The sequence below is a fragment of the Halichoerus grypus genome, chromosome 11, assembly GCF_964656455.1.
Source record: "Halichoerus grypus chromosome 11, mHalGry1.hap1.1, whole genome shotgun sequence".
Lineage (NCBI taxonomy): Eukaryota > Metazoa > Chordata > Mammalia > Carnivora > Phocidae > Halichoerus > Halichoerus grypus.
In genome coordinates, this window is record NC_135722.1 from 55,870,380 (window position 1) to 55,892,750 (window position 22,371).

Consider the following 22,371-nt stretch of genomic DNA (forward strand, 5'->3'; position numbering starts at 1 on the left):
AACTTTTTATAAACAATGTCTGGCACTCAAGCAAAACAACTGGGCACACCAGGAGAGGAGACCACATTAGTGAATGCCTAAAGAAAGAAGGACAACAGAGGCACCTGGGTGGCTCAGTCAGTTAAGTGTCCAACTCTTGATCTCAGCTCAGGTGTTAATCTCAGGGTTGTGAGTTCAAGCCCTGTGTTGGGCTCTATGCTGGGCATGGAACCTACTTAAAAGAGGAAGGAAGAAGGGAGGAAGGGAGGACAACATAAAAAGATCTTCAGCAAATATAGGTAAGAAAAATATCAGACACAGACTTCTAAATAAATATCCTTAAAATGTTTAGACTAGAATTTCAGTAGAGAACTATTTAAAAGGAGATCAATTAAAAAAATAAAAGAATATGTTAAACAAAAGATAGGTCAGAAAAAAATACCAAGAATGAAACAGAGACACATGAACAAATACACGAAAAATACAGAAGATTAAGGCACCTGGGGGTAAAGAAGTTCTAATACACATAAAATTAAAGTTCCAAAAGTAGAGATGATAAAAAATGGGGTACAAACAGTATTTGAAAAGACAGTGGCTGAGAACTTTTCCAAAATGATTAAAATATTTTATTGCTCTGGGATCAGTCAGGAAATAATTTATTGTAGGGATTAGACCTTATGCTATTATAGAAGCTATTAGAGAAGGCTATATAAGGCTGTTACATCTGTTCTGATATTTGGCCTAAAGTTGCTAGAAGTCAGGCCAGCAGTTGGGAAGGAAAACTGGACATGACATATGAGAGAACTAAAACCCATAATGAGCAACTGGAACCCACAAAGACAAACTGAAACACATGAGGACAGACTGGAACCTATGAGGAGACACACAGACAATGGAACATGTGTCTGTCTATCACCATGTCAAGCATTTAGCTAAGCTAGTCCATGGTATTGCTGCCTCAACATCCATTTTGTTTGGCCAAGTGGCCTGCAGGGACCTTAAACTGACACAGGCTCCCTTAGGGAAGTACATGCCCTATATAGCATCCCACAAAGTCACAAGCAAATGTAAGTTCCTGATAGGTCTCTCCCAACAGCCGCTGGGATCAAGTCCTCCGCTTCCTAGTGCCTGTATGCCTTATATGCCCCTTAGATAAGACTCATGGTGCTTACCAAATTGCTGCTCTTTTAGTTTGAACTGATCAATTTGGCCCTAGCCCAGGAACCCTAAAACACTCCACTCAAGGACCCTAAAAAAGGCGTGTGCCCCAGGTCCTGCCTCTCTTTCTGCCTTGACCTTCTGTGTGCCCCTTTGAAGTGTGCCAGGTACTTCCTCCCGTACTTATAAGTAATAAACTTCTCTTTTGATTTCTCTGGTGGTCTGCTGCTGAACCACCACTCACCACTATTGTTGCCTTGACTCATCATCCAGTACTCTGTGCTCCACGTAATAAATGTTAAGTTTAACAACTGCCTCCAACCTTGATGAAAAGAGTGACATGTAGAAAAGTTGGCGCCTTTCATTACTGTGGCCTAGGACATGAAGAAACTAAAAAAGATCTGGCAAGGTCAGGGAGTATGTGGGCTGAGGTGCCATCCCAGGCCAACGAATGAACTATCAGATACTGACATTGCATGAAGGCTGCCATAATGCCTGGGCACATCGCTGACCTTCAGAGTATAAAACAGTGGCTGCTGATTCACTTCCCACATCCAAATTTTATGCAAATTTCTCTTGTGACTAATCCTAACTCAATCTTATATTGGGAATGGAATTCTCAGAAATGTAGTTATAGTTGAGCTGGGCCAGAAAGTACACTATCCCAGTCCACTCAAGGTCAACTTGGTATCCATGCACACCTCTACAAACTACCCTTATTTTCTGTCTAACATGACGCAATTATCTCTCATACAACTAAAAATACATCAATCTTCTCTCCAAAAGAGGTGAGAGTTCTCACCAATGGGTGATGGTTATACCTCTAATTTAAGTACCGATATATATGGTTAACTACTTACTATTAACATATACTATTTTGAATGGTAGAAGAATGGAAGAAGAGAAAAAAAATATATATATGGGGGGAAGAAACGAGGGAGAGAGGGATGGACAAGCAGAATTCTGGCACCCATGACCTTTGTCCTCTGGTGTCACACCAGTAGTAATGGTATTTTAGATGGTAAAAGGAACTTTGCAGATGTAATTAAGGTTACTAATCAGCTGACTTTAAAATAGGGAGATTAACCTGGATTATCTGGGTCAATCCAATGTAATCACATGAACTCTTAAAATCAGAAGAGGGGGGCGTAAGAGGAAGTCAGAGAGATGAAAAAGAACTCAGAGAAATTTGCAGTGTGAGAAGGACTTGACACCCAGTTGCTAGCTTAGAAGACAGAGAAGGCCACAAGCTAAAGAATGCACTGGCTTCTAGCAGGTGAGAACAACTTTCATCTGACAACCACCAAAGGAAGGGCTCTTCACTCCTACAACCAGAAATACATGGATTCTGCCAACAACTGAATAAACCTAGAAGTACATTCTCACCCAGAGACTACAGAGAAAAGATCAGAGCAGCTGGCACCTTGATTTCAGCATTATGAGATCCTAAGCAGAGTACCCAGCTGAGTATACCTGACTTCTGACCTATAGAACTGTGAGATAATAAATTCGTATTGTTTTAGGCCACCCAATTTGTAGTAATTTGCTATCGCAGCAATGGAAAACTGCCCATGAAACTTACTTATGGCATTAGAACCTGTGGGAATGCACTCATACATACAACTTCTATTTGATGATGGGAGTATTTAGTGAGAATTCTGCTTGCTGCTGAGTATGTTTATTCCAACTATACATTCCAGAACTAGAGAAATAACCACAAACTGTGTTTGGGGACCCACTAGACCCATTGTAGAGATGGACATGAGCCAAAGTGCCATCCATCACCTATCATCTGAAAGCCTTATTCTACCTAGTGAGTCACAGTGGTGTTTTCAACATCTCCAGAAATTCCTATCAGTTCAGTGTCAGTGTACACTAATTCCCCCAAAAGTACAACCCCATGCACAACCACCTTGGTAAACGACCAGAGATTCTTTGCGGGGTGGGGGGGGGGGGACTAGGAGGAAGACTGACAGTATATACTTTTGGTTGTGTAGCAAGGTCCTTCTGCAAGGCCCTCCCTTCATTCATGGGCCAATTTATTTGGTAAATGAGTAAAATAGAGAGCAGGAAAACAGCAAAAAAGATTAACAAAATTAAAAGTTGACTCTTTGAAAAGGTAAACAAAATTAACAAACCTGTAGCAAGACTAACCAAGGAAGAAAGAGAGACCCAAATAAATAAAATTACAAATGAAAGGGGGACACTCCAACTGATACCACAGAAATAAAAAGGATCATAAGCAACTGCTATGACCAACTATATGCCAACAAACTAGACAACCTACAAGAAATATATAAATTCCTAGAAACATACAACATGAATCATGAAGAAATAGAAAATCTGAACAGACTGATACTGAGTGAGGAGACTAAATCAGTAATCAAAAACTTTCCAACAAAGAAAATTCTGGGACCAGATTGTTTCACTGGTGAATTTTACCAAATATTTAAAGAATTAACACTAGTCCTTCTCAAACTCTTCCAAAAACTGAAGAGGAAAGAATACTCCCAAACTCATTTTACAAAACCAGAATTACCCTGATACCAAAGCTGGATAAGGACACTACAAGAAAACTGCAGGCCCTGGGTGTTATATGCAACTGATGAATCATTAATTTCTACCCCTGAAACTAATAATACAGCATATGCTCACTAAATAGAATTTAAATAAAGAATTTTAAAAAAAGAAAAGAAAACTATAGCCCAATATCCCTGATGAACATAGATGCAGAAATTCACAACAAAAAATTAGCAAGCCAAATTCAATAGCACATTAAAAAGATCATACACCATGACCAAGTGGGATTCATCCCAGTGATGCAAGGATGGTTCAAGATACATAAACCAAGAAATGTGATACACTGCATTAACAGGATGAAAAACAAAAATCATATGATCATCTCCATAGATGAAAAAAGAGCATTTAACAAAATTCAACACCTATTCATGATAAAAACTCTCAAGAGGAAAACCAAGAAACAGACTCTTAACTATAGAGGACAAACTGATGGCTACCAGAGGGGAGGTGGGAGGACAATGGGTTAAATGGGTGATGGGAATTAAGGAGGGCACTTGTTGTGATGAACACCAGTATTGCATGTAAGTGTTAAATCACTAAATTCTACATCTGAAACTAAATTTACACTATGTTAACTGGACTTTAAATAAAAACTTGGAAAGAAAAAAACTCTCAACAAATAAAATATAGAAAGATTATACCTCAACATAATAAAGGACACATATGACAAGTCTACAGTGAATATCTTACTCAATTGTGAAAGGTTGAAAGCTTTTCCTCTAAGATCAAGAACAAGACAAGGGTGCACACTCTCACCACTCCTATTTAACATAGTATTGGAAGTCCTAGCCAGAGCAATCAGGCAAGAAAAAATAAATAAATAAAAGGCATCAGAATTGGAAAAGAAGTAGTATGATTGCCTCCATTTGCAGATTACATGATTTTATATACAGAAAATCCTAAAGACACCACCAAAAAACAGTTAAATCTAATCAGCAAATTCAGTTAAGTTGCAGGAGACAAAATCAACACACAAAAATCAATAGCATTACTGTACACTAATAATGAATTATCTGAAAAAGAAATAAAAAAAAAAATTCTACTTACATTAGCATCAATAACAATAAAATACCTAGGAATAAATTTAACCAAGGAGGTGAAAGATCTGTAACTGAAAAATATATGACATTGAGGAAAGAAATTGAAGACACAAATAAATGGAAAGATATCCCACATTCATGAAGAATATTAAAGAATATTATTAAAATTTCCATATTACACAAAGCCATCTGTAGATTCAGTTCAATTTTGATAGGGATCAAAATTCCAAAAGCATTTTTCACAGAAATAGAACAAATAATCTTAAAATTTTTATAGAACTACAAAAGACCTTGAATAGCCAAAGCAATATGGAAAAAGAACAAAGCTGGAGGCATCACACTCCCTGATTTCAGATTGTTTACAAATCCATAGTAATCAAATCAGTATGGTATTAGCATTAAAAACAGACATATAGGGTGCCTGGGTGGCTCAGTTGGTCAAGCATCTGCCTTCAGCTCAGGTCACGATCCCAGAGTCCTGGGATTGAGCCCCACCTCCAGCTCCCTGCTCAGCAGGAAGTCTGCTTCTCCCTCTCCCTCTGCTCCTCACCCCACACCCCCGCTTGTGTGTGCTCTCTTGTGCTCTGCTCTCTCTCTCAAATAAATAAATAAATCTTTAAAAAATAAATAAATAAAAATAAAATAAAAACAGACACATAGATCAATGAAACAGAATAAAGAGCCCATGTGTATATATGGTCAATTAATTTATGGCAAAGAAATCAAAAACCAAGAATATACAATGGGGAAAGGGCAGTCTCTTCAATAAACTGGATAGCCACATGCAAAAGAATGAAACTGTACCACTATGTTATGCCATATACAAAAATCAACTCAAAATGGATTATGAAAGATTTGAATGTAAAACTTCCAAATCATAAACTCCTGGAAGAAAACATAAGCAGTAAGTTCCTTGACATCCCTCTTGTTCACAATTTTTTTGGATGTGACACCAAAAGCAAAGGCAACAAAACAAATAAGTGGGACTACCTTAAACTAAAAGCTTCTGCCCAGCAAAGGAAACCATCAACAAAATGAAAAGGAAACCTACCGAAAGGGAGAAAATATTTGCAAAACATATATCTGAGTAAGCGGTTAATATCATTATACATATTCTATATATACATAAAGAACTCATACAATTCAATAGCAAATAAATAATCCAATTAGAAATGGGCAGAGGATCTAAACAGACATGTTTCCAAAAAAGACATACAGACCAACAGGTACATGATAAGGTACATAAAAGTTATAGCATAGGGAATACAGTCAATGGTATTGCAATAGCATTGTATGGTGACAGATGGTAGCTATGCTTGTGATGAGCACAGCATACAGAGCTGTTGAATCACATGAAACTAATGTGTGTCAACTACACATCAATAAAACAAACAAACAAAAAAAAACCTCAATGGATAGGAAAAAGAAAAGGAATATGAGGCAAGATGAGGGAAAATGTGTTAATATGAGCATAGGGGCTATTAATACAAGTATTATATACAGACATGGAAGGGGATTGGTCCAGTTCACATCCCATTATGCTCCAATCCTGGTTCCATTCTTGTGAAGAACAATAAGCTCACCCAGAGATGAACAGTCTTGTATATGATGAACATGTTAAATGCTTGAGTTGTTTAGGATAGAGAAGAGAATATTTAGGGGAATGATGGCTGTCTTCAGTTGTCCTGCTCTGGGTGAGGTTCCAGATGGCCAAACCAAGACCAGTAAAAGTCAGAGGGAAAGCAGACTTCAGCTTATTATAATAAAGAGCTCTTAAACATTTAGAGCTCTCTAAGTATGGAAAGACTGAAACATAAAACAGTATGTGCCCACCACTTGAAGTTTTAATCAGTGATTAGAATCAAGACCACCTGGAAAGAATATTTTAAAATATGTGTACAGTGTAGAGAATTGGAACAGCTGGCTCCAAGATCCCTCTGACTTTGTGATTCTACGTCTTTGGATGTGACTTTGCTGAGACTGCTATATACTAACCCCCCCAACACATGCACCCCTCCTTTTACAGTTAAGTATGCTCCTCTTATTTTCTGTGTACACTACTGAGACATTAGAAGTCTACTACAATATAATACTTTTTATTATTTTATAGTTTATGAACAGTATTTACATAAGATTCTCCCATTTGTTCCTCAAAACAGTCTCATGAAATGGGTAGAGCCAGAGTTTTTTCTCTCTTTCTCTCTCTCACACACACACATGCACATGATGGCTGTCTTCAGTTGTCCTGCACTGGGTGAGGTGCCAGATGGCCAAACCAAGACCAGTAAAAGTCATGTCTGTGTATTCATGTCTGTGTGTGTGTACACATGAATATACACAAATGCCTACACAGACCCATGCCAAAATACACACACAAGGTGAATTTCAACCTTTACTGTGATCATAACTGTTGCTTATCAAATGTAATAATTCACTATTTTATAAATCAATCCAATGAAATCTGAATAAGCTCCACGTGTTTTGCCAATGTCAATTTTCTGGTTTTAACATTATGCAATAGTTTTACAAGATGTTACTATCGCGTGAAGCTGGGTAAAGTGTGCATGGGACCTCCCTGTACATTTGTCTTCCACTTCCTGTGAATCTATAATCATTTCCTAATAATTTTTTTTAAATACAGAAAGCCCAAGAAAATCAAACTAAAATATGATATCCCACTGGTACTCATGGGAGAGAGGACAAGTAGGAAGGAGGAAGGCAGAAGACAGGAAGATAAAATAAAAGCACAAGAACTTTAAAAATAAGTCATAGTGAAAAAATAAATTAGTAAAATAAAATAAAAATAAAAATAAATCATAGTGAAAACAGGCCTAAAAGATTTTAAAAATAAACAAGTGGGACTACATCAAAATAAAAAGCTTCTGCAAAGCAAAGGAAACCATCAACAAAATGAAAAGGCAAACTACCAAAATAAAGAAAATACCTGCAAATCATATATCTGATTAATACTCAAAATACATAAAGAACTCCTACGATTCAACAGCAAATAAAGAATCCAGTTAAAAAATGGGCAGAGGATCTGAGCAGACATTTTTCCAGAGAAGACATTCAGGCCAACAGGTACATGAAAAGGTGCTCAGTATCACTAATCATCAGGCACATGCAAATCAAAACCACAATGAGATATCACCTGACACCTGTTAGAATGGCTATCATCAAAAGCCAAGAAATAACAAATGTTGGTGAGGATGTGGAGAAAAGGGAATCTCTGTGCACTGTTGGTGGGAATGCAAACTGGGGCAGCCACTCTGGAAAACAGTACGGAGGTTCCTCAAAAAATTAAAAATGGAACAACCATGTGACCTACCAATTCCACTTTGGGGTATTTATCCAAAGAAAATAAAAACACCAACTCAAGAAGATATATACACCCCCATCTTCAGTGCAGCATTACTCATAATAGCCAAAATACAGAAACAATCTAAGTGTACATCGATGGATCAATAAAGAAAACTGTGGTATATATACACAATGAAATATTATTCAGCCATAAAAAAGAATGAAATCTTGCTATGTGCAACAACATGGATGGACCCTCAGAGTATTATGCTAAATGAAATAAGTCAGAGAAAGACAGATACCACATAATCTCACATATATGTGGAATCTTAAAGAACAAGAGAAAACAAAACAAAAATCAAGCTCACAGATACAAAGAACCGACTGGTGGTTGTCAGAGGCAGGGGGTGGTAGGTAGGCAAAACGGGTGAAGGGAGTCAAAAGATACAAACGTCCAGTTAAAAAATAAATACGTCATGGGGATATAATGTACAGCATGGTAACTATAATTAATAATACTGTATTGTATATTTGAAAGTTGCTAAGAGAGTAAATCTTAAAAGTTCTCATCATAAGAAAAAAAAATTTGCAACTATGTATGGTGACGGACTTTTTTTTTTTTTAAGATTTTATTTATTTATTTGACACAGAGAGAGAGAGACAACAGGGGGAGCAACAGAAGGAGAGGGAGAAGCAGGCTCCCCGCTGAGCAGGGAGCCCAATGTGGGGCTCGATCCCAGGACCCTGGGATCATGACCTGAGCGGAAGGCAGATGCTTAACCGACTGAGCCACCCAGGCGCCCCTGGTGATGGATGTCAACTGACTTATGTGATGATTATTTTGCAATATATACAAATATGAAACAATTATGTTGTACAACTAAACTAATATAATGTTGCATGTCAATTAAACCTCAATTTAAAAACAAAGTGCCCCAACACTTTGTTTTTAAATTGAGGTTTAAGTGACATACAACATTATGCATATATGTATACACAAACACACACACACACACACGCATGCATGCACACACACACAAAGGAATATTATTTAGCCATAAAAAGAAGAAATCCTGCCATATGTGACAACATGGATGGGCCGTGAGGGCATTATGCTGAGTGAGTAAGTCAGACAGAGAAAGACAAATACCGTATGTTCTCACTTGGGGAAATCTTAAAAAAAAAAAACAAAAACTAAACTCATAGGTACAGAAAACAGATTGGTGGTTTTCAGGAGCAGGGAGTGAGGGGTGGGTGAGTACAATGGGTGAAGGTGGAAAAAAAGGTACAAACTTCCAGTTATAAAGTCAGTCAGTCCTGGGGATGTAATGTAAAGCATAGTGACTGTAATTAATATATTTCTAAAGCTGCTAAGAGAGTAGATCTTAAAAGCTGCCATCACAAAAAAAAAAAAAAAAAAAAGGAATTTGTAACAATGAGTGGTGATGAATGTTACCTAATTTATTATGGTGATCATTTTGCAATATATACAACATCAAATTATTATGTTGTACACCTGAAACTAATACAATGTTGTATGTCAATTATAACTCAATAAAAAGTTTTTTAAAATTGGGGGAAATTTTCTAAATATAAGAAATGAAATATTTTTGTATTTCAAGTGCTTTGTAATAAAACTTAGAACTGATCCATAAAGACTGCATATAAACTGATGAGAAAACTCACTAAAAATCCCATAAGGTAAGGGGCAAAGAAGAAAACTAAAAAGAAAATGAATTAAATAAGTTTTAACACTTAATCAGTGATTAAAACAAAACAAATTCCCTCTAGAAAATTAATAAAAATTATTCAAAATAAGAATGGTTAATGCTGTCAATGACAGGTTAAAACAGAAACTCTCAGGGTGCCTGGGTGGCTCAGTTGATTGAGCATCCAACTCTTAATCTTGGCTCAGGTCATGATCTCAGGGTGGTAACATCGAGCCCCAAATCGCCTCTGCAATGGGCGTCGAGCCTGCTTAAGATTCTCTCTCCTTCCCTCTCCCTTTGCCCCTCCCCCATCCCCACTCAGGTAAACACGCGCACATGCTCTCTCTCTCTTGCTAAAAAAAAAAAATAGAAACTCTCATATACCTCTGTCATGAATGAAAATCACTACAATCTTTTGAGAAAGTACTTCAGCAACAGGCATAATGAATATTACAAATATTTATTCTTCTTGACTCAATAACTCAATAGGTCATTCTAAGACCTAAGTCAGAATACAAAGCTTTCTCTGCACTCTTATTTCATAAAAACAAAAAAATTGGAAACATAATGCATAACAATGAAAAGTGGTTAAGTATATTACAGCATCCTCATGTCATGAAATATTTTGAAACCATTTAAAATGATGTTCAGTTTTTAATAATTTGTCAAAATGTTATTATTTTAAGTGAAAAGGAAAAACAAAATTATATATATGTATGGTATGAGTGCAATAATATAAAAACAAGCATAGAAAAAAAGGCTGGGAAATATACCAACAAGTGATAGTCACTCAAGAATAGACAAAGCAAATTTTTATATTTTCTAATTTTTTCATATTTAAAATAACAAACAAGGGTGCTTGGGTGGCTCAGTTGGTTAAATGTCCAAATCTTGATTTTGGCTCAGGACCTGATCTCAGGGTCATGAGATCGAGTCCCATGCTGTGTGTGTGGAGCCTGCTTATGATTTTTTCTCTCCTTCTCCCCTCCCCGACTCTTAAAACAAAATACATTTTACTTCTATAAAAGTAAAACTTAACTGTATTCCATTTTTTTAAAAAAGCCTCATATCCAAACATACCCCTTTCTCCCCCAAATACCAAATAATGGGTAAGATCTGCAACCATCAGGCCAGAGAAACTGGAATTGCTGGGAGCAGTCCAGGTTGAAGAGTCTGGCCATGGAAGGATGCCGAGAAGGACACCCATCTCTGTGTTCAGAGTCCTAGGAAGCTCCCTGGGGACAGAAGGAAGAGGCAGAGGACGGAGGTGAGGCAGAGACATGAGGGTTTGTGGACAGAGAACATGAAGACCATCTAATGTAGACATCAGTAGCCCAGACAAAAAGACTGAGGAACAAGGTTTCAGGGAGTTATCTGAATAGCTTCCCAATGAGCCAGATTCAGTCTAAATGTGGAAGGTAAGCATCACAGGTGAGGGTGCCAAGCATCCTTCCTCCACGCCAGAGTCAGGCCTCTCATCCACCCACTGTGGAAAGACCAATTTTGTGACCCTCCCTCTTATGCCACCAGATCTTTTCAGCCTGAGGTGGCCCGCAAACCAAAGAGCCACTATATAAATGAAAATACAAAATGTGAAACTCACCAGTCAAAGCCAAAGTATTCATTTGAAGTTTCTATCCACACGAACAGCAAAGTCACAGAAAATAAAAATGAAAAAATCAGAAATGGATAAAATAACTGCTCTCTCTGGGAAGAGAAAGAAAGAAGTATAAATTAGTTCCATGTATCCACGTCACCTCGGCAATATCTTGTCTACACTTGTCAAAGTTGTGCAGAGTTGCAATGCCACGCATTACCCTCCAGAGGCTGGAGTGGTCACTTTACCCCTATGGAATTTTGTATAAGCCTATTTATAACATTTATTACACTTAAATGCAATTACATGTTTATCCGTTTGTATTTGGTGAGACAGTTTCTTCTCTGAGGAAACGGAACTTCGGTTACACACCTCCATCCTGCCAATATCTAGCACAGTTCCTTAAATGCAGCTGGCTCTTAATAGTCATCTGTTGCATTCATCCACCTCTCCATCTACCAAACTTTGTTTGCTGACTCATTCACTGAGTAATTCATTCAATCATCACTCAATGGTTCATTTAGTCACTGACCTACCCAAATTTGGGGGATGGGGGACAGGTTAGGGAATAAAGCTTTTTTTTTTTTTTTTTTTTTTAAGATTTTCTTTATTTGACAGAGAGAGACACAGTGAGAGAGGGAACACAAGCAGGGGAAGTGGAAGAGGGAGAAGCAGGCTTCCCGCCGAGCAGGGAGCCTGATGCGGGGCTCGATCCCAGGACCCTGGGATCATGACCTGAACCGAAGGCAGACGCTTAACGACTGAGCCACCCAGGCACTGAATAAAGCCTTTTTTTTTTGAGTAGCTACCTCGCGCCACTACAATTTTAGAAATTTCACAAATTCTACTTTCATTTAATTTATTTTTCAATATGGCCATATAAGCTAGGTATTGTTAACCTTACTTTGCAAAAGAACTAAAGCTCAGAGAGGTAAAGTAATTGACTCAAGTTCACACAGCCAAGAAGTGGCAGGGACACTGCCCAGATCTGAGCCTAAAGCCAGGATGGAGGATATCTTTACAGAGGAGGTGTTCAAACAGCCTTGAAGGCAACCCCGTTTACTGAAAGTCACATCACAAACCAGTCATGCCAGAGGTTGCCAAATCCTTCCCGGGAACATTAGGTTTGGGTTGTTACCTGAGTTATAATCTTAACACTTCTGTATCACCTGAATAAGAATTCTGCCTCTTTGGGACACTGCATTTAATCGTTTAACACTGGAAAGAATAATCCCTGCCCTGTCTAAATTATGGCATTATCGTGAAAAGCAAAAATAAAGAAATAAAATGGAAAATGTAGAAACTGTATTCCAAAAAGATGAGAGACATTACAGCTATCATGATGTACTTTCTGAGGGTAGAAGGATGAAGAGCACAGGATCTTTGACTCAGATCTTATGCTCATACTCTACTAAATCTTATGTGGACTTTTAAAAATGTATCAGATTATGTCATTACCCTGCTCAAAACCCTGCCAGAGCTTCCTATTGTAGTAACGTACCATCAAACTGCCTGCCATGGCAACGAGGTCCTCCATGATCAACCCTTGTCCATCCATGACCTCATCCCATTCTACACACTCCATTTCTGAACTCCAGCCACACTGGCCTTCTTTCTGTTTCTAGAATATAACCGAATTTGTTTCCACCTCAAAATCTTTGTACTGTCTGGTTCCTCTGCCTGGAATACTTTTGCCCCCAGATGTACACATGGCTGACTCTACCTCTCCATTTAGGAGACAGTTCACATGACACTTTTTCAAAGAGGTCTTCTCCAACCACTCTCCCATCCCAGGTTCTAACACATTTTCCTGTTTATTATATTCAAAGCTCTTATCACGATCTGAAATGATCTTTCTTCATTTATTGTCGATTAACTAACTCGTCTCACTAGATTGTAAACTGCAGGAGGGCTGAGGCTTTAGTTGTCTTATTCACTGTGGCACATAGTTAAGTGTTCCACTAACTTGTTTTTGTTGAATAAATCCATTTCCTTATTTTAATTCTCATTGTTGCCACTCTTGCTCATTTTCAAAGATTCCCCACTGTTTACGAGAGAAAGTTCAAATACTTTAGCTTGACACAAAGATGCTTCATAATTTGATCAAAATATTCCTTTCCAACCCTACTTGCCATTGTTTTATATGCCCCTAATTCAACAGTGGAAATTTGTTTTTCCTAAACACACCACTATGCTTCCTCTATCCCTTGACTTCTGACCTCATTCCCTCTACCCACAATTCCTTATACCAATATTTCTGTATGTGAAAGATCACTTCCACAAGTCAGTGACTCCATGAAGAGTTTATTGGGGGCTACTTGTGTGACAAGCCCAATTCTAAGGGTCTTCCACATTACCTCTTCCATCCCCACAACAAATCCTATTGGTGGGTACTACTATTACCATCTCCATTATTCTAATGAGGACTCTAAAGCACCAGATGTTAAGTAACTTGCCCAAGGTAACACAGTGGTAAAGCTCTAATTTGGAGATAGTCAGTGGTAAAGCCATAAATTGAATCCAGGCAGTCTTTTCCCAAAACACAAGATCTTAGTTCTTATGCTATATGATATACTCCTTCCCCTGAGCAGAAATGGGGCCTTGAGAATTATCTAGGAATTTAGGAATTATCTAGTTAAATTTCCTAGCTATAGAGAGGCTCAGAGATCTCACATAGCCAGCCCAAGGGCAGAGTGGGAAATAGTACCCAAACATTCTCCCAGGCTCTAGTTTAGGGATTTTTCCATAATACCACACTGCCTCAAATGTCACCCTGCCCACAAAGCCTTCCTTTTCCTTCCCTCACTACATAATAACTCTCGTGTAACTTACTGCCTCATCCCTAATAATTATCTGTTGAGTCAATTCACTCTTCTCCATCTTTACCATCACTACTCTAATCCAGGCCACCAACATCTCTTACCTTAAATACTACTATCACTTTCTCTTTGAAGGCAAAGACATCTCCCTCCCTGTTTTGTACCTTCCAATGCATCCTCCACATGATCAAATAATCATTCCAAAACAGATCAGGCAACATCAGCTTGAACTCTTTAGGGACTCTTTATCCCCTACATGGCAGAGAGCAAATTCTTAAAACCAAACAACACCGGTCCCATCTCCCTCTCTAGCTTCATTTCACTTCTCCGTTTTTATCCTCTGTCCCACCTAAGATAAACCTTATACCAATGCTCCTTGACTCCTCCAATACAGTTTCTTCTGCCATCCCCTAATCCTTACTTACCCGATTCTTAATCACCTTTCACCTTCTATATGAAGTTTTCAGCCCCTCCCTTGGCACATGGAGGCATGTATGCATATACACATAAACACACAAATACTCTCAGTATTTTGAGACTGTATTATGCTCGTCTCTTCCACCAGTGGACTATGAATTGTTTGAGAGAAGCAACGATATTTAAGGCATTTCTGTTATTCCCAGTCACTAGTATATAAACTAGTCCTTATAAACTATAAGCTAGTAGAATATCTAGGAAGGTAAGATATAGGAGACAGAAGAATACTTCTCCTAATCTAGGCAAGCTTCCCATTTCTACCCCTTTCCTTGTGTTCCCCATCTTAGGCATAAGAAACTAGTGATCCAACTGGTCAGAACCTCAGACCCTGGTTGGAGTGTGTTTATAAGTACATGAAGGTACAGGACATGGCCCTCCTCTTATCGCTTCAGTGTGCTCATCATTTGGTCTCTTATATCAAATGGCTCACCAGAGGATCCCCACATATGGCTGAGAGTTTAAAGTAAGAGGACCTCAATAAGGCTAGGCCACATGCTACCACTTAGCCTTACTAAAGTTTTTCATTACGGAAAATCAGGCATTAGCCTGACCAATAATAAAGGAATACCTTGTTTCCCACTTGCTGTTATTTTTCTCATAAACATAGCTCCTTTGGGAAACTCACAATGAAGAGAGAAATAAAGATTCAGGCATTCATGTAATTCGGAGTCAAAAACATCTAATTATACCTAAACTTCACTTTTTCAAGACTCACTAAATGAATAACAGCAAAAGTAAATCAATGAGTAAATGAATGACATAAAAGAGGTATTAAAAAAAAAAAGAAGTAAAGAATAAAAGTGAAACAAGATGAAGAAATCAAGCATGTGTTTCGTAAGGTTAACTTTGGCTCCAGAACTGCAGCAGGCTTTTCATCGAACAACGGAGCCCTACCATGCCCAGTCCTGGAGACTCTAATAAGCCCTCACAGGGGCAGGGACCAGCCCATGTTCCCCACATCTGAGAAAGTATGGTCCAACTCCTTCCCATCTCTCTGTACCCAAGAGCAGCAGCAGGGTCCAGGTCTAGACTTTTTCTCCTGCTTGATTTGCCACTCGCAGTTGTAGCAACCAGTAATGAGGGTGATATAGCACTGTCGGTTGCAGCTGCATAGGATCCACGGATTATGGTTTTTCAGATTTCTTCTCCTCTGGCTCCCAGGCTCAATCCTGTTGGCCTTAGGCATGGTTCACCCTCTTGCTGAAAAGAAAAATAAAACAATTAGGATCTAATAGCTCCTTCAAATGTTTCCTACCTCACTGTTAACAGAAAATTCCATTAAAAAAAGATAGATTTTAAAAGTTATAATCTAGGATAATGCACTGGATTCGGTGGAGATGAGTAGAGCTTCATTCTACCTTTTCCACTAACTTGTTTAGTATTTACTGCAGTCATGCACCATTCGAGGTTTAGTTTTCTTACCTCTAAAGTGGGACCATATTCTCTGCCCTAGACAACAAATAAATGCTGAGAGCATCCAATTAGATAATATATACATACTATAGAAATGATACAAATGTGTTTTTTCAACTGTAATATGCTCTTGAAATAATTTGAGATCTTAAGAGGCATGGGTGAGATATGTGAAAAATATAATCATTGACTAATAAGTGACTCAGATATATAGCTGCCTGCCCCATCCCTTTCATTCCTCTCCCATCTGGAATTAGTTAGGGTTAGCCTCAATTTAAATGATGGAATTTTCAGGGTGCCTGGGTGGCTTAGTCGGTTGGGCGACTGCCTTCAGCTCAGGTCATGGTCTCAGGGTCCTGGGATCGAGCCCCGCATCGGGCTCCCTGCTCGGCAGGAAGCCTGCTTCTTCTTTTCCCACTCCCGCTGCTTGTGTTCCCTCTCTCGCTGTCTCTCTCTGTGTCAAATAAATAAATAAAATCTTTAAAAAAAAAAATAAATAAATGATGGAATTTTCAAAATAGCAATGGCTGAAAAAAGACAAGTTTGTTTTTTCTTTTGCTAACAAAAATATTTCAAAAATGTGGTAAGGGGGCACCTGGGTGGCTCAGTCGTTAAGCATCTGCCTTCGGCTCGGGTCATGATCCCAGGGTCCTGGGATCAAGCCCCACATCGGGCTCCCTGCTTAGTGGGAAGCCTGCTTCTCCCTCTCCCACTCCCCCTGCTTGTGTTCCTGCTCTCACTATCTCTCTGTCAAATAAATAAATAAAATCTTAAAAAAAAAAAAAAAATGTAGTATGTGGCTTCACAATGTCATTAAGAACCCAGACATCTTCCATCTTGCTGTTCCTCTGCAGCACAGGGCTTCCTTCTCAGGGTCCAAAATGGCTCCTCGAGCTACATCTATCATTCTAAATTCCAACCAGGAGAAAGGAAGAAGAACTAAGAAGGATGTTCCCCTTACTTTAAGGATACTTACAGAAGTTGAACATGACATTTCACTGACAGGGGTTTTTCTTACTAGAGAAGGAAGGAAGGAAAGAAGGAAGCAAGCAGGAGAGAGAAAGAAAGAAAGAGAGAGAGAAAGGAAGATACAGAGCTATGTCTAGCTGCCACTACTGAATTTTCTCGCCCTACTGTGATAGGACACTTCCAGATAATGTATGGAATTAGGGGCAAAAAAAAAAAAAAGATAACCAAGAACCGAAATTATTTAAAAATAAACAAACAAGAAGTCTTAAAGGGCCTGATCCCAGGCAACAGTCTCTGCCCCTAAAAACTTTCTGTTGTACTCCACTCTGTTTTTCTGTGAAAGGCAGTGTTGTAGTTCAGAGTGCATAGTCTCAATGTACACTTCTGGCAAAAAATGGGAGTAACAGGGACTGGAGTAACCTTCCCAGCTTAAGTGACTAAAAAACTGGGGAAAATATGAAAGAAAAGTTTTCATACAGTGGACAATAGGCAGTGAAGGACAGCAATCCTTGAAAGAGAAGAAACAAAGGAAGTGAGTATTTGTAAAAGCAAATACTTTTATGGTATATGGTATCCCCAATGAAACCCTGGGATTGAGAATGTAGGTGGATCCTGGCAGTATCCCTGAACTGAGCAGACAGAAATGTAAGTTTGGGGAAGGAAAAATACCTCCCTCTGTGTCTTCCCAAGTCTCCAATTGAATAATAATCGGTACATGCTTATGAAGAAATTACCAGATGCTAGAAAAAGAATCACATAAAATAAGGTGGTTAGACAATCTTTAGAGCTCATAAAAGGCTGGGAATAGTTGGTGTTTCCTCCAAAGCAGAAAAACCTTATAATACATGAGGCACTAGGAAGCATACTCAGAAGGGTATTGCTTCAATAGTGGAAAAAAAATTAGGCCTACATTAAAGGTTACTAAGGACTACAGCCTGGCCAAACAAAGCTTAAAAATGAGTTTCAAATTAGTCAAAATGTTTCCAAATAACTTGGCTCTGTTCTGAAACAAAGATCAGAATAAAAAAAAAAAAAATACAAGAAGTAGCCAACAAAACAAAATTCTCAATGCCTAGCATCCAATCAAAAATTACCAGGAACATAAAAAAGTAAGAGAGTGCACCCATATGGAAGAAAAAACTATCAATCAACAACTCAGAAATGTCTCAGATGATAGAATTAGTAGGGAAGGACACCAAACATTTTTACAACTGTATTCAATATGTTGAAGATAGTAGAAGAAAATAAGCATGTTAAGGAGAGACATGGAAGGTATTTTTAAAAGATGTAAACTGAACTTTTAGAGATGAAGGACATAAATGTCTTAGATGAAAAATACACTGCAAGGATTAATAGCAGATTAGACACTACAAAAGAAAGGATTAGAGAACTTGAGAATTTTTTTTTTAAATAAAGAGATCAACTGTGAGCTGCAGAACAACTATAAGCAGTTTAATATAAACATGCCTGGAGTCCCTAAAAGAGGGAGAGAGAGAAAGGGATAAACACAATATTTGAAAAATTAATGGCCAAAATGTTTCCAAATATGATGAAAACTATAAACCTAGAGACCCAAAAAGCACAACAAGCCCCAAGGAAAAGGCACATACAGCAAACTACAAGACACATCATAATCAAGATGCTTAAAAACACTAGTAAAGAGAAAATCTCACCACCAGCCAGAGGAAAGGCATATTACATGTAGAGAAACAAAGATGACTTCTTGACATTTTTTCAACAAAAATAATTTGTTGAAAACAATACAAGCCAAAAGACAGTGGAGCAACATCTTTAAAGAACTGAACAAAACATGTTAAGCTCACCATAAACTGTCTTAAAAAATGAAAGTTCATCAGGGAAACTGGCCTATAGTTTTCTTTTTTACTGGTGTCTGTATCTGGTTTTGGTATCAGGGTCATGCTGGACTCATAGAATGAATTTGGGAGTTTTCATTTTTCTTCTATTTTTTGGAATAGTTTGAGAAGAATAGGTATTAAGTCTTCTCTAAATGTTTGGTAGAGGGAAGCCTGGGTGGCTCAGTCGGTTAGCGTCTGCCTTCGGCTCAGGTCATGATCCCACAGTCTGGGGATTGAGTCTCAAGTCAGTCTCCTTGCTCAGCAGGGAGTCTGCTTCTCCCTCTCCCTCTCTGCCCCTCCCCCTGCTCGTGTTTTCTCTTTCTCTCTCTCTCTCTCACTCACTCTCTCAAATAAAAAATTGGTTTTATTTATTCGAGAGAGAGAGCGAGCATACAAGCAAGGCAGATTAAGCAGACGCTCAATCAACTGAGCCACACAGGTGCCCCAATAAAAATCTTAAAAAAAAATTTTTTTTTAATGAAAGTGAAATAAAGACCTTTCAGATATTCAAAACTAGAAGAATTAATCACCAGCTGACTTACACTACAAGAAATGTTAAGATCATTCAATATGAAGGAAAAAGGTACCAGGTGGAAATGCACATTTACATAAAGAAATGAGGTGCACCAGAAATATTAAATATATGGGTGGATATAAAATAATGTTTTTCTTATTTATAAAATTATTTCAGAAGATAATTGACTGAAGCAAAAACAGTAACAATGAATACTGCAGCCTATAACAATTATAAAAGTAAAATGTATGACAACAATAGTTCAAAGGCCAGGAGCAGGAAAATGAAAGTGTAGTGTTATTCAGTTCTCATATGATATATTAAGTGGTATAATATAACTTGAAAGTAGACTCTGATAAGTTAAAGATGTATACTGTACACCACAAAGTAACCTCTGGGAAAACGTGTATGTATATAATAAGCCAACAAAGAAAATAAAATGAAATCATAAATATTATTCAATCAAAAAGAAAGCAAGAAAAAAGTGAAAAAGGAACACAGGAGAACAAATAGAAAGCAAATAGTAAATCAAATTTAAACTTAAATATACCAGTAATTCCTTTAAATATAAACAGTCTAAATGTTCCAAGTTTAAAAACACATTAAAAATTGTCTAAGTGGATTAAAATAACAAAGCCCAACAATATGCTCTTTACAAGAATTTGGTTTGTTGTTACAGAAGGTAAAAGAATGGAAAAATTAGTGTCCGTTACCAGGACAATGCCATATACCAATCAAAGATGAAACCTGAGTCACATGTAACAATAAGCATTTACTGCTCATACTCTGCTGATCTAGACTGGCCTCAGCTAGTAAGACTGGGGTGACCTGGCTCTGCTCCATGGGTGGCTCAACCAGGTTGGCCTGAGTATATTCTCATGGTGGTGGAAGTTGTCCAAAAGAGTAAGTCATAACATGCAAATCCATCTCAAGGCTCTGCTTCAAAGGATGTCTTCAAGTCTAAGTCAGAAGCAGAGTAAGTCAACTCATGATAGGAGGGCAATAAAAGTTACAAGGCAGAAAGAGTGTGAAGCCAAATGATACAATCTACCTCACTAGTTACCAGCAGATCAAAAGACCTTGCTTTGTGCTTGAGGCAAAAAGCATTAGTAAAGACAAAGAAGGACATTTCATAATGATGCAAAATGACTCAAAAAATAATTTTCGATTTATAGGCACCCAATCACATGGCTTCTACAGAAGAAACAGACAAATCCACAATCATGGTGGGAGATTCAGCATACTTCTCTCAATAAATGATATAATAAGCAGACAAAAAAGTCTAAAAGGATACAGAAGATTTTAACAACTCGATTAACAAACTAATCTTAATTAACATTTATAGAACACTCTATTCAATGATTGCAGAATGTACATTCTTTTCAATTGCAACATTTATCGAAAGTTATATATTGAACCACGCAACTGGTTTTAATAAACTTATAAGAATTGAAATCTTAAGAGTATATTTTCTGACTACAGTGCCGTTCAGCTAGAAATCAGTAAGAAAAAGGTAACTACAAAAATACACATTGGGAACTATATAAAAACTATATAAAAACCCATGGGTCTAAGGAAAATAATCACAATGGAAATGTGAAAACGTCTGAATTGGCTGATGAGGAAACTGTGATGAAACTACATGAATTTGGTGTGAGCAGCTGCAAATATTGGTACATCCAAGAACAAAAACTTTGTGACTGGAATGGTGGTAAACTACTTGAATACTGAATAAAAGGCCGCATTTTAACGAGAATCATTACCACAACAATTTCCCACGTACCTACACATCCTTGAAGTTCAATAATATTTAGGGAAAGATAATAAACAGAGTTTCCCTTCCAAACCTCCAGCAGCCTGCCGAAATCTCCACCTGGATTTCTCACAGACATCTCAAAATTAATATATCCCAAACTGAACCCCTGCCTTCCCCTCCCAAACCTACTCCTTCTGAAGTCTGTCGCATCTCAGCAAAGGGCACCACCGTGCACCCGGTGCTTGAGTCAAACACCAGGGTGTGCTTGCCAGGATTGAGAAACTAGAGCAAGAATTACGCTCCGTCCATGAATAACTCGGAAACTGGGCAAGAAGCAACATTTTCACACGCTCAACACAGGCAGCGTTGGGCTGTGACCGCCGAGAGGGGAGAAACCAACGAGCCGAGCCCTTCACACCTGTAGGGACGTACGGACCAGACGACCGCAGGCCAGCCCTGGACGCCAGCCAAGCCACTGGGCCTGCCCGGCTTGATGCCCCTGTCGCCCACCGACCGGCAAAGGGACAGGCGGAAGCGCTTCGGTCTCAGCTTCCTCGCCTGAGCACAGGGTTAATGGCAGCTCCCGGTTCACCACACCTAGTGAGCCGCCTGGGTACACGTGCCTCAGGTCTGGCTGCCAACTTGATAATATTTATGCAGCCTCCTACTCCTGGAGATGCTTAAGCGGGGGAAGCAGAGAGCTGGACACGTTACTTACGACGACTTCAAGGCCTCAAAGGCAAACGCGAATTCCCCACTGGAGAAGACCAGCGTCTCTCAAGATGGTCGCCTGGTCCAACGAGGCGGCGGCGGCGGCCGCCGCGCGGGGGGCGTGGCCAGGGGCGTGGCCTGCGGCGCTCCATCCGGCCGCGAGGCTGAGTTGCAGGTGGACCCTCAAGCTTAGCTCAGGGCACCGCGTCTTAAATGTGTATTTTAAGGTGTACTCTCTTTAGTTTGCTTCTTATAAAAGTAATTTCAGCATAAGCTTAGTTCTCGCTAATCATTTAGTTCGGGCATTAGCTTTTTTGTAGCCGAGTTATTTATAGATTATCTCATTTTTTACTATTTTTTTCTTGTCTTTTTTTTGCCCCCCCCCAACCTACTTCAACAATGGGCCTTAGTTTTGTTTGTTTAATCTTTGATTCCTCCGGCTATTTCTGTAGCTCTGACCTCACTTCTGAGCTCTTAGACCATTATATCCAGT

At 38.6% G+C, this 22,371-nt stretch overlaps 1 protein-coding gene across 1 annotated transcript in view; it reads right to left on the reverse strand.

The window, feature by feature from the left end:
• GDPD4 (glycerophosphodiester phosphodiesterase domain containing 4) overlaps window positions 1–12,948 on the reverse strand; it is a 109,240-nt gene extending 96,292 nt beyond the window's left edge. Inside the window, exons 1-2 of the mRNA XM_078057501.1 lie at window positions 12,865–12,948; window positions 11,370–11,473 (exon numbers count right to left, since the gene is read on the reverse strand). Coding sequence (XP_077913627.1) covers window positions 11,370–11,473; window positions 12,865–12,948 — 188 coding nt within the window. The remainder of the gene's footprint in view (window positions 1–11,369; window positions 11,474–12,864) is intronic.
• Window positions 12,949–22,371: the final 9,423 nt, after the last annotated feature.